General features: G+C 42.3%; 2 protein-coding genes across 2 annotated transcripts in view; one reads left to right on the forward strand and one right to left on the reverse strand.

The window, feature by feature from the left end:
• Positions 1–6,340, forward strand: part of LOC137380191 (protein disulfide isomerase Creld1) — a 45,283-nt gene extending 38,943 nt beyond the window's left edge. The window contains exons 13-14 of the transcript XR_010976992.1: positions 153–268; positions 4,951–6,340. The gene's annotated coding sequence lies outside the window, so the exon portion shown is untranslated. The remainder of the gene's footprint in view (positions 1–152; positions 269–4,950) is intronic.
• Positions 4,609–13,050, reverse strand: part of LOC137380192 (uncharacterized) — a 29,803-nt gene continuing 21,361 nt past the window's right edge. The window contains exons 4-6 of the mRNA XM_068051967.1: positions 11,972–12,031; positions 10,810–10,999; positions 4,609–4,779 (exon numbers count right to left, since the gene is read on the reverse strand). Of these exons, the coding sequence (XP_067908068.1) occupies positions 4,669–4,779; positions 10,810–10,999; positions 11,972–12,031 (361 nt within the window). The 3' untranslated portion in view covers positions 4,609–4,668. The remainder of the gene's footprint in view (positions 4,780–10,809; positions 11,000–11,971; positions 12,032–13,050) is intronic.

The raw sequence follows: 13,050 nt of genomic DNA on the forward strand, positions 1-13,050 counted from the left end.
GTAGCCTTGTACCTAATTCACTCACATCTCACTTCTCCCTCATCCTACAATCTTTCCTGATTTACAGACTGTAGACAGGGTAAAGCATCCATCTCTTGCTTTCCAACCCCACTTCTCACCAGTACCTTAACCTTCTGTCCTTCTCCTTTCAGATACCTAAGAACTGTAACCTGAGCAGACGTTGGTGGAAGAACAGGAAGACTGTGACGAAGAAGAAACGACGTCACTTGCTTTCACACTCGGAGCCACCAGCTCAGATACCGATACGGTGTGTATTTTAAAGGGATAGATTAGAGGTGGGATCTACATGAATGCCCAGGGGAGCATAGGTGCCAGCTCGCTGAAGGCTACAAAAGAAGGCTGATGGGCATACACAATGAAATGCTGTGTGCATTGACAGGCCTGCCAGAAAGCCTCTGTGCAATTTCAAAGAGTACAGAGGAGACCAGCACTAACTACAGGGCTTTCCACAGAACTTGGAGCCCATTCTTTCCAACATGGAAGTGGCCCATTCCATTAGCACATACGGACCCAACCATGATACAGCATCGGATGGCCGATGTCTCAGCTTCCATTGCAGCACAAGCAGAAACCACCCAACGTCTGTGTGTTGCAGTGGAAGCTCAGCTTCATGCAAGCTCAAATTGCTGCTGTCATGGCTGCAGTTCCAGTGTCAGGGGGCTTGCTGGTGTCACAGCATTCCAGCAATCTGTCTTCCAACAGATTACTAGGATTACTGAGGTGCCTCCCTGGGGAATGATTGTGGCTCTGCGGAACACTAACCTACTGACCTCTCAAGGCGACGGCATTTATCTTCCCACTTTGCCAGTGCTCTGTGTGTTGCCTGTTAGCCAGCAAGCCCAGATTGTTGCTGCTATTATGCAGTCTGAAGCCAGCCTTCTAGGTATAGAGTTGCTTGAGGTTGTCCTCCAAGGCCGTTGGCAGTTTCCTCCACTGAAACTCAGCAGCCTTCCATCAGAAATACTGCAGCCACTGGGGCAACATTGCGTAGGAGCACTAGGACAGGCAAAGGCACATGGAAAACGGGCACTAAGGGATGCGCAAGAGTGGTTGACGTTTGTATGCAATATGAAAAGATTTGATAATTTTGTTCGGAATGGTTATTTTGCAGTAGCTTTTATTTTTGCATTTTGGCCAAGCGGACACTGTGGTGGTCAGTAACAGAGGGAAGGTAAGGCATAGGACTGTTGGTGAATGGGGAATTGGAGCTGTGTTTACTGGTATTGCATTGTATGCATGCTGTCCATGTGTGTATTGGTTGCAAACTAGAGTCACGAGCCATGTCGTCAAAGACAGCCCTGGTCACCCAGTCCCTTCTGGTTTATTGTATTGGCTCAAATGTAGCTGGCACAGTGGACTGCCACAGAATGAAGGTATCACGACTGCTGCCAGGATACTGGGCATTGACCTGCAAGATATGCTGTTTATCATTGCACGTCAACTGCACATTGAGGGAGTAGGATCCCTTTTGGTTGTGGTACATCTCAGCGCTGACATGGCACCCTCAACGCAACATCCATGCAGTCAATGGCATCCTGCACCATGGAGAACGCTATCACTCCCACCAGCACTATTTAAAGGCATCATTACCTACTTTCAAGGTAATTGCTGGTTGATTTCTTCTAGCTGTTGGTAATATTCTGCAAGTGTTTGGTGCATTCCATAGTTGTTTCATGTTGCAAAAGGCTACAGGGAGTGATGTGACAGGTGCTGAAGGACTTTCTTTCTGACTTCAAGCCTTCTGCACAAGGCAGTCGTTCCCAGACATGGGTGCATAGTAGACCTTCCCCTTGGAATCAAGCATGGCTTGGGAATGAATAGAGGCCATGTAGTCAACTACAAACTGCAAGGAGTCTAAATTGTGTAGCCTCTGAAAATAGGCATGGGAATTGTGATGCGTGATTACCTCATAGCTTGTTCATTGAAATGCGGGCAGCATGTCATCTTGGTGCTGCCTGCTGCTTGGCATAATTTCTGTGTGCAGCTGGCACTAAATGCACTGTTCATTGGCTTCACACATCAGCAGGAGGCTCAAAAATCATCACTGTCTGGAACAACTGGAAGAGGGAGGTGAGAAGGGCTCTCCACAGTAGGCCATATCTGTCTAGGGTGCAATTCTCCTGCCTGAACCTCAGCGAGGAACAATATGTGAGATACCTGCGTTTCAGTAAAGATGTCATCACTGAAAACTGCCAGCTGCTGTAAACTCAACATGACATCCTTTGTGAAGTGCAGATATCTCTCATATTGTTCCTCGCTGAGGTTTTGGCAGGAGAATTGCTCCCTGAGCCACCTAGGCAGATATGGCCTACTGTTGAGAGCCCTTCTCTCCTTCCTCTTCCAGTTGTTCCATTCTTCAATGTTTCCCAGGTCAGATCCACTTTATACAAGACTCCCAGCAGCTGCTCCACAATACAGCTCCCCTTTAACAGGTGCAGGCTAGCTTTAAGCAATGCAGGCTAGCTTTAAGTGGTACTAGAAAGTGATGATTTTTGAGCCTCCTGCTGAAGTGTGAAGCCAATGAACGGTGCATTTAGTGCCAGCTGCACACAGAAATTATGCCAAGCAGCAGACAGCACCAAGATGACATGCTGCCTGCATTTCAATGAGTGAGCTGTGGGTTAACCACACACCACAATTCCTGTGCCTGTTTTCAGAGGCTATTCAGTTCAGACTCCTTGCAGTTTGTAGTTGACTTCTAATGTTCTGCTGACCATGTGGCTGACGGAAAATAAGGAAAATCTCTTGCTATGGAGCTGTGTAATGGGAACACATAACAAATAGAAGATGGGGGCGAGGGAACTGGAGATGATGGGTATGCTGCCAGTGAAATTTCAAACCTTTTGAATTGTATTTTCCCTGACATTTATTTCTTGTGTTATTTACGGGTTAAAATTTATTAGTTGCTGTTATATTGTACAGTGAACTAAAGCTTCATTTTAAAAGGGTGGTGTTATATGGGCATGTTCCTCAGAACACTCAGAATTTTGTAGGGTTTCACTATATCATCAGGGTCTGGGGAAGTGTAAAATTTCTAAAGTTCTAATTCTTCATGCTTTACTAATGGTTCTGGTTTACCTGGACACAGACTCATCAAACCTTGCTCATTAGGAACTATTGCTCATTTTTCTTTCAAAATGTATGTTACCGTTTTTAAAAACAGAAAATAAAGAGGTCCATAGGAAGAAGAACCTGCATTTATATAGTACTAACAAAATATTTCCTTAGTCAAAGGGTTGTTAAAAAGTGGAACTCGAGGAGATCCACAAGGAGCAGTTGAGGCAACCAGCATGGATGCGTTTAAGGAGAAATTAATAGAAGGATATGTTGATGGGGTGAAATGAGGAAATTTGGGGGGGGGGGGGGGGGGGGGAAGTTCCTGTGGAATATAAACATCAGCATGGACCTGTTGGGCCAAATGATCTGTTCCTGTGCTGTAAATACTATGCAAAACTATTCAAGTGTAACTATGGCAGCCACTTTGCTCGTAGCAAGGTCCCACAAACAACAGTAGATCATTGAATGGTTAGTCTGCTTTTGATTCAGCAATAAAATGCATAGGATTACATAGAATATAGGGCATAGAAACAGGTCATTTAGCCCAACTAGTCCATGCTGTTGTTTATACTCCACTTGAGCCTCCACCCGTCTTTCCTCATCTAAATCTATCAGTGCACCCCTCTATTTCCTTCTCCCTTATATGCTTGTCTAGCCTCCCCTTAAATGCTTCAACCATTCCCTGTGGTAGTGAGTGCCACATTCTCACCACTCTTTGGATAAAGAAGTAATTGGCAAGGGTACTAGGAGAGCTCCCTGCTCTCTAAATAGTGCCATGGGATCTGTTATGTCCATCTTAGGAAGATAGAGCCTTGGTTTAATGTCTCATTTGAAAGATGGCACCTTTGACAATGCTCCCTAGTACTTCACTGAAATGCCGACCTAGGTTATGTGCTCAAGTCCACGACTGGGGCTTGGACCACCTTATTCAAATATGAGTGCGACCGTTAAGTTACACTAACACTCACTGTATATTTAAATACGTTTACAGATTACATCGCCTCTTGATCATTTCTTTTCTACAGCCACCAGTTTTCCAGTGCTGCAAGTTTTGAAGGGGGACCTGGTGCCTGTGGCTCTCTCCAGGTTCCCCAAGTCTGTGCACACACTAAATCACCCCAAAAACTCTTCTTCGTCATGACTTTTTAAAAAAAATTATAATCTCAGTTAATGCGGTAACAGGGATTCTATAAATGAACTCAGGACTCCTGGAGATAAAAAGAAAATCAGCTGAGGTTTGTATTATCCAGTGGCTCTTTCTGGAAAGTTTGCATGTTTAGATATTGTTGAACATGTATTTATTCCGCATTAGAACAGCCTGCTGAAACGCACGGTCTTGGGCAAATTCCTGGAAGACCATTTATGCTCCAGAGCTGTACCTTCAAGAGAAGAGGGGCAAAATTGAGGTTGGGGGTGGGACTTTAAAATTAATATTTTGCTCCTTACTTATGTCCCCACTGAGATGTGGGACTGTGTATCACAAGGGTTGAAAAAAATTTCAAAATATTAAAAATTAATCTTTATTAAGAAAACACAATAACTTGTGTCCATCTGTATTGTGAGAAATGCAGATAGATTGAGGGCTGAAATCTATTTCAGTGTACAGCTCCAGTTGATTGGATTGTATTGCAGCATCTCGCGTTCTCGTAGAGAATCCAAGGATTTCGCTAACCTCTTCTCCTTCCACTGAATTTCCATCAGCTGAGGAGAATAAAGAAAAAGAAAGACTTACATTTATACAGTGCCAGTCAGAAGATTGGACTTCTCAAAGCACTTTACAGCCAGTTAAGTTCTTCTGAAGTGCAGTCATTGTTGTAATGTAGGAAATGGGCACAGCAATGTTATAATGACCATATAATCTATTTTTTTCAGTGGTGTTGGTTGAGGGATAAATATTGGCCTGGACACTGAGGAAAACTCCCCCAGACGTCTTCGAAATAATGCCACAGGTTCTTTTACGTCCACCTGAGAGGAGAGATGAGATCTCAGCTTAACTTCTCATCTGAGAGATGGCATCTCCGATAGTGGAGCACTCCCTCAATACTGCAGTGGAGTCCCAAACTAGATTTTCTGTTCAAGTCTCTGGAATGGGGCTTGAATTCTTCTCACTCAGAGGCGAGAGTGTTACCATTGAACCACAGTTAACAGCTGCTAGACAGATGTGTGGTTTATCTGAAATTAACTGCATATTTGCACAAATTAGGGCTCTAGTGTGGGTGTAGAGGAGGACAAAGAGGATGATACTGAAACTCAAATCTCATGCCGGCTTGGAGAGTTAATGTTATTCATTTTGGAGAAATGCAGTCGCAGGTAGAATATAACTGAGGTGTTCAGGAACAGCCCTACAGTTACCAATGAATATGGACTGTGAACCTGATCTTAGTAAGTTTGTACTAAATATCAGATGTCGTATGTTACACTGTAATATTGAAAACCATCTACTACTAAGATATTATGATACCTAAAATAAGGTTAACTGAAGTGCTTATAATGTAGGTTCTGTTTGATATTAAATATCAGTAATCATCATTAAGTGGAGTATAATGTGGGAAAATGTGAAGTTATACAGTTTGGCAGGAAGAATAGTAAAGCAGCATTATTTAAATGGAGAGAGATTGCAGAACTCTGAGGGACAGAGGGATCTGGGTGTCCTGGTACATAAATCACAAAAGGTTGGTATGCAGATACAGCGAGTGATTAGGAAGATAAATGGAATGTTGTCATCTATTGCAAGTGCCAGGCAAACTCACGACCTGCCAAGACTGCAGCACACATTATTTCGCCACATGAACATTAAAACATAAAATTGCAAGCCCTGACTGGAAGGACATTTGCATAGTACCAGACAATGTTGAAACAATAGGGACCCAGCAGTTGCTTGCCCAATACACAGAAGTGGTCAAACCATTGCTAGTCACATGACTAACCTGCTGGGCAACCTGGGAGTTTTTTTGAATTTGAACTCCCAACAAAGGGATTGAGACAGAGAACGCCGTGTGCTCATGGACTGAGAACATCTCTCCTGTCTGCCTGCTTCACCTCTTCCCACGGAAGTGAATTTTATGAAAACACGTGAAATTCAAAGAGAGAATTACGAAGACTACTGGGCTCCAACGAAATGCAAGACCATATCTTCAATCGAGAGCTACAGCGAGCTCGAGAAACAGTAACAAGACATTACTTCAAACTGTTCTACTTATCTTTTCTTCTCTTTTCCGTCCCTATCTGCATGTTTATATCGCGTGTGCATGCCAGCTTGGGCGTGTCGTAGATCCGTAGATGTGAACCGTGTTAGAGTTTAAGGTTTAATAAAGTTCATCTTTCTTCTTTAAATCAAAGGAAGCCTGTTTGTGCTCATTTCTTTGCCTTGTAATTGGAAAGTTGTGAACAAGGATTCACAAAAAGGGGGTGCTCAAAACACAGTGTGTTTAAAATTAAACCCCGTTACAGTAAGACCAGGTAAGGACAGCAAAAGACACCTAAACATTGCTCACCTGGTCATAACACAAGGGGAATGGAATATAAAAATAGGGATAAAAACAAGAAATGCTGGAAGCACTCAGCAGGTCTGGCAGCATCTGTGGAAAGAGAAGCAGAGTTAACGTTTCGGGTCAGTGACCCTTCTTCGGAACCGGTTCCGAAGAAGGGTCACTGACCCAAAACGTTAACTCTGCTTCTCTTTCCACAGATGCTGCCAGACCTGCTGAGTGATTCCAGCATTTCTTGTTTTTGTTTCAGATTTCCAGCATCTGCAGTATTTTGCTTTTATAAAAATAGGGATGTTTTGCTACAGTTGTATAGGGTATTGGTAAGACCACATCTGGAGTACTGTGTATAGTTTTGGTCTAATTTAAAAAAGGATATAAATGCTTTAGAGGCAGTGCAGAGAAGGTTCAGTCGACTGATACCTGGGATGGGGGGGGCTTATCTTTTGAGGACAGGTTGGGTCTGCCTCCATTGGAGTTTAGAAGAATGAGAGGTGATCTTATTGAAACATATAAGATCCTGAGGGGACTTGACAGGGTGGATGCTGAAAGGATGTTTCCCCTTGTGAGAGACACTAGAACTAGGGGGACACGGTTTAAAAATAAGGGGTCACCCATTTAAGATGGAGATGGGGAGAAATTTTTTCTCTGAGGGTTGAGAGTCTTTGGAACTCTTCCCCAGAGAGCAGTGGAGGCAGGGACATTAAATATTTTTAAGGCAGAGGCAGATAAATTCTTGACTAACAAGGGTTTCGGGGGTAGGGAGGAAAGTGGAGTTGAGGTCACAAACAGATCAGCCATTATCTTATTAAATGGCGGAGCAGGCACGAAGGGGCGAATGACCTACTTCTGCTCCTAATTCATATGTTCATATCATGGTTTGGGATCTTCTGGCTATTTTTCCACAGAATGTTTTTATTTCAAATCCTATTTGAATGTTGTCTTTAAAAGCATGGTGTATTCTTGCAAGTTAAAAAGGTTGGAGGGGGGGGGTGGTGTGGGAGTCGTGGTCTGAGATGGTAGGTAGTTAATATGCTAGTTAACTACCTTTGGTTCCTCATAGAATGCAAATAATCAATTTGATAAATTGTCTCCATAATCAATTAACATTTCACAACCATTGTGTTAGAAGGAATTTGTTCTCTTTTTGACTGAAAAGTCAGGAATAAAACAGAATTACAGTCATCTGATCAGGAGTCTAGCTTTTGCTACAGTGAAAGTGCTGAGGCAGGAAGGCCCTAAAAAAGGCAGGCTCACACAGTCAGAATGCAGAGACGTTAGTCTGTTTAGGTTAAGCAAGATGACACATGTAAAAGATACAAGGATCCAGTCCAAATTCTGAGGCAATGGTGTAGTTGCATCCCTACATTATGCTATCAGACGTGTGTAAGTCAACTCCCATGAAAGTAAGATGCTCAGACCATGTATGGGTCTGGGTAACTGAACCTGAGAAAGTATCGATTGCTGACTGGACTTCGTAACACCACCCCTTAACTTTATGGTACTAATTATAGCATAGTAAATATTATTAAATAAAGTTGTGTTAATGCATTTTGCTCAGTCTTTGAGCTAAGATGTACTTGAGCTAAGAAGTGCTGCACTCAATGTTGAATTGTGGTCCTGCTATTGACTTTGCTGACTTGTCAATTATCAATGTCTTTTAGACAGGGTTATATAGATGGTTCAAACTGAATTAATTTAGGCATCATATATATAACCCCAGACAACATCAGTAAATTGTAATTTGCATGAAACAGGAGATTCATCTGATAATAGGTTACATGCTGAGACTTTTCAGTACAATATTTTCTATATATTGTGGGCACTTCAGAATTTAGCATTCATATTTCCTACATAGTTAAGCTAAGTAGTTTCTACGATACAGTTATATAATATATAAAACAATGCAGCCATTTCTGTCAAAAAATTAGGAATCTTCACTTTATCAACTATTTATTGGCACATTCTCTGCTCTTGGCTCAATAACAAATAAACCACACTACCACATCCACCTTAAATATTCAATCCCTCTACCACTAGCACAACAGGTAGTAGACAGGCTGGCTGTAGTTAAAGTTGATAAGTCTCAAGGATCGGGTGAGATGCAACCAAAGATACTGAGGTAAGTGTGGGTGGAAATTGCAGAGGCACTGACTATAATCTTCCAATCCTGCTTAGATACAGGGATGGTGCCAGAGGACTGGAAAATTGCAATTGTTACACCCTTGTTCAAAAAAAGGTGTAAGGACAAGCCCAGCTACAGACCAGTTAAGTTAGTTTAACCTCAGTAGTGGGAAAGCCTTTAGAAATTATAATTCGGGACAAAATTAATCGTCACATGAACAAATGTGTATTAATTAAGGAAAGTTAACATGGATTTGTTAAGGGCAAATTGTGCTTAACTATCTTGCTTGAGTTTTTTGATGAGGCAACAGGGAGGGTTGGTGAGACTAATGTGGTTGAATTGGTGTACAGGGACTTCTAAAATGCATTTGATAAAGTGCCACATTACAGGCTTGTCAGTAAAGTTAGAGCCCATGGATAAAAGGACAGTGGCAGCATGAACACAAAATTGGCTAAGTGACAGGAAACAGAGTAGTTACAAATGGCTATTTTTTGGACTGGAGGAAGGAATATAGTGAGGTTCCCCAAGCGTTGGTGTTAGGACCACTGCTTTTCTTGATGTATATTAATGACCTAGACTCGGCTGTGCAGGACACAATTTCAAAATTTGCAGATGACACAAAACTTGGAAGTATTATTAACTGAGAGGAAGATAGCAATAAGCTTCAAAAAGGCATAGACAGACGAACATGTGACAGATGAAATTGAAAGGGTAAAGTGATTCATTTTGGTTGGAAGAACGAAGAGAGGCAATATAAATTAAAGGGTGCAATTTTAAAAGGGATGCAGGAGCGGAGGGACTTGGGGTTATGTGCACAAATCATTGAAGGTTAAAGGTCAGGTTGAGAAAGCAGTTAATGAAGCATTAGGGATCACAGCACTGTAGGTGTACCTACACCCCAAGGACTGCAGCGGTTCAAGAAGGCAGCTCACCACCACCTTCTCAAGGGCAACTAGATATGGACAATAAATGCTGGCCTTGCCAGCGATGTCCACATCCCATGAATGAATCAAAAAAAAATCCTGGGCTTAATAAAAAGGGGCACACAGTACAAAAGTAAGGAAGTTATGATAAACTTGAATAAAACATTGGTTTGATACTCTGCTGGAGTATCTGGGCACCACACTTTCGGAAGGATGTTAAGGCATTAGAGAGTGTGCAGAAAAAAGTTCATGAGAATGGTTCCAGGGATGAGGAACTTAAGTTACGTGGATAGATTGGAGAAGCTGGGGGTGTTCTCCTTGGAGAAGAGACGATTAAGAGGAGATTGGATGGAGATATTCAAAATCATGAGGGTGCTGAACAGAGTAGATAGAAACCGTTCCCATTGGCAGAAGGATCCAGAATCAGAGGACACCGATTTAAGGTGACTGGCAAAAGAAGCAACAGTGACATGAGGAAAAACTTTTTAATGCAGCAAGTGGTTAGGATCTGGAATGCATTGCCTGAGTGCGTGGTGGAGGCAGTTTCAATTGAGGCTTCAAAACAAAATTGGATAAACATCTGGAGAGAAAAAATTTGCAGGTCTTTGGGGAAAAGGTGGGGTAGTGAGTTTGGGTGAGTTGCTCTTGCAGAGAGCTGGCACGGACATGATGGGCTGATGGCCTCCTTCTGTGCGCTTAACCATTCTATGATTCTAACATGGCTGCAGTATGTACCATCTACAAGATGCACTGCAACAACTCGCAAAGACTTTTGTGACCTCTACCAGCTAGAAGGACCAGGGCAACAGATACATGGGAACACCATCACCTGCAAGTTTCACATAATCTTGACTTGGAAATATATCACGATTCCTTCATCGTTTCTGGGTAAGAATCCTGAAACACTCTACCTAACAGCACTGTGAGTGTGACTCCACCACACCAATTGCAGTGGTTCAAGAAGGCAGCTCACCACCACTTTCTCAAGGACAGTTAGAGATGGGCAATAAATTCTGTTCTTGACGATGCCCACATCCCACGAATGAATAATTTTTAAATATATTGCCTGATTGAATGAACTAGCTCAAATACTAAATGTAGTCAACATCAAGTTTATTTCCAGAAAGTCTTAGTTTTGAATAGTGGTATTAAAGCCGTGCTGACAGGGGAAAGGTTATTTATTACCAGACCATCTCACCTTCTTGTTTTCATCGCGGAATGCTTGAAGAAAACGGGACCGTGCATTTTGCTTTTCGAGGTCTAGGAGGATTGCCTGCCTTTCTGCTTCCCGTGCCACCTCTCCCTCTTTGGCACGATTGAACAGAGCATAACGCTGAGACTCCCACTGCTGACTCATCTGCCACTTTAGCAGCTGCCGGATCTCACGCCTGAAGCAGACAAATGTAGAAAGAGACTTCATTAGTTCACAGCTGATACCAGCTTAGATAGTGACTGGATATTGCTGCAGCAAGTCTCCCACTTGGAACTCACCACAGCACAAACAAGATCTTTCAAAATAAATAACCAGCATTTAGGTTGCTTAATCCTCCATTTTGCAAAATACCCACAAAGGCACTCTTTCAGTAATGAACCTGTAGGGGTCTTTGAATGAGGGAGGTGATCACAAACGATGCAGAAACTTTTATTCCTCTTTTGATTAAAAAATAAATAATCTCCTTGGTGGTGCAGCTTTCAAAAGCTGCAATGTTTGCACTCAAACAGCTACAGATTAAAATAATCAAGCAGAGAGAAGTATTTTAGAGTTTAGAGCATGTGAGGGGGCTGGATGTGGACACATGAAGAACAATAGGCCTGAGTTTTAGGAAGTGGGAAAATAAGCGCCTTTCATGCCTCAAAGCATTTCACAATGTATTAATTACTTTTGAAGTACTGTTGTGGAGAAAAATACACCAGCCAATATGTGCACAATAAGGCCCCACAAGTAGCAAATGAGAGAAGGTGACCAGTTATGCCTTATAAATTATACAAGAGGAACTCCACTGCTCATCTTCAGATAGTACCATCTGATAGTTTGTATCCACCTGAACAGGCAGATGAGGTATCGTCAGTACCTCCAAAGGTGGTGAAGAGTCAGCCTAGATTATTAACTTTAGTCCTTGGACTGGGATGTGAACCCACACATTCTGACTTTAGAGGTAAGACTGCTGCCACTGAGCCAAGCTCATGTTTCTTGATGAGGATTATCAGAGAAGGTGTCATTATTGGGCAGATGAAGGATTCAGCAAAGTCATGCAGTTTGAGTGCATGTACATACATATTACCACACACAAACACCAATGCAAATTTAAAGACAGAAATTTTACAGACTACCTTGTAGTCGCTCTTCCATGTTCTCTTACCTATACTCCTCCTTCTCAGCCACAGATCCATAAAATGGGCGCTGCCAGCTCTGATGGTACCTAAAATGCGACAATAACATTGATCGATCTTCAAGGTGATACTATAATAAATCCAAAATATCAGATGTACAGAGTAGATTAACCCTGGTTCATCAGGATTATAGAAGAGCATTCAAGGCATCATGCATGCCTTAAAATGGGATACCAGCCTAGTGAAGCTGTAACTAGGGCTGCCTACATAGGAAACAGCAAAAGAAGCAGGTTATAAACAGAGCTAAATAGTTCCACATTCAATAAAATTGGATCAAAGTTCTGTTGTCCTAGTCAAGAATGATGGTTGCAATCTAACAACTAATGGGAGTGGGAAGTTTGATGAACATCCCCATTCTCAACCATGCAGAAGCCAAGCGTTAGTGCAACAGAAAAAGCTGAAGTGTTTGCAAGCAACTTAAGTGAAAGGTGCCAAGTGGACAATCATGGTTAGCCTTCTTCTAAGATCCCTGCCATCATAGATGGCAATATCCAGTCAAATCAATTCACTCCATATGACATTTAGAAACCTCTGAATATACTAGACAAAGCAAGGGCTATGGATGCTGACAATATCCCAGGTATAATGCTGAAGACCTGTGTGCTAGAACTAGGCAATCTGCTGCAGTGCAGTTGTGACACTGGCATCTAACTAACAATATGAAAATTCCTCAAGTATATCTTAACCACAAAATGCAGAATGAATTTAACCTGGCCAATTGCCACCCTATCAGCCTCTTACTATTTATCAACAGTGATTGAAGGAATTATCAATTGTGCTGTCAAACAACATCTAGTCACAAATAACCTGCAAGTGCAGAGTAGAGCCTGATCAATTTGAAATGAGCGGCTCACCCCACTGATTCCATAATGCCTTTCAAACTCGATCCAGGAATACTCACCATTTGCCTGGAAGGGTGCAGTTGTAACACATCCAAGAAGCTCAACACCATCTACAACAAAGTAGTCTGTTTGTTTGTTTGGCACTGGACTTAATATCCACCAGTGGTGCATTGTGGCTGTAGTATGTGCTATCTACAGAATGCACT

This window comes from Heterodontus francisci, chromosome 19 (genome assembly GCF_036365525.1).
Source record: "Heterodontus francisci isolate sHetFra1 chromosome 19, sHetFra1.hap1, whole genome shotgun sequence".
In the NCBI taxonomy this organism is placed as follows: domain Eukaryota; kingdom Metazoa; phylum Chordata; class Chondrichthyes; order Heterodontiformes; family Heterodontidae; genus Heterodontus; species Heterodontus francisci.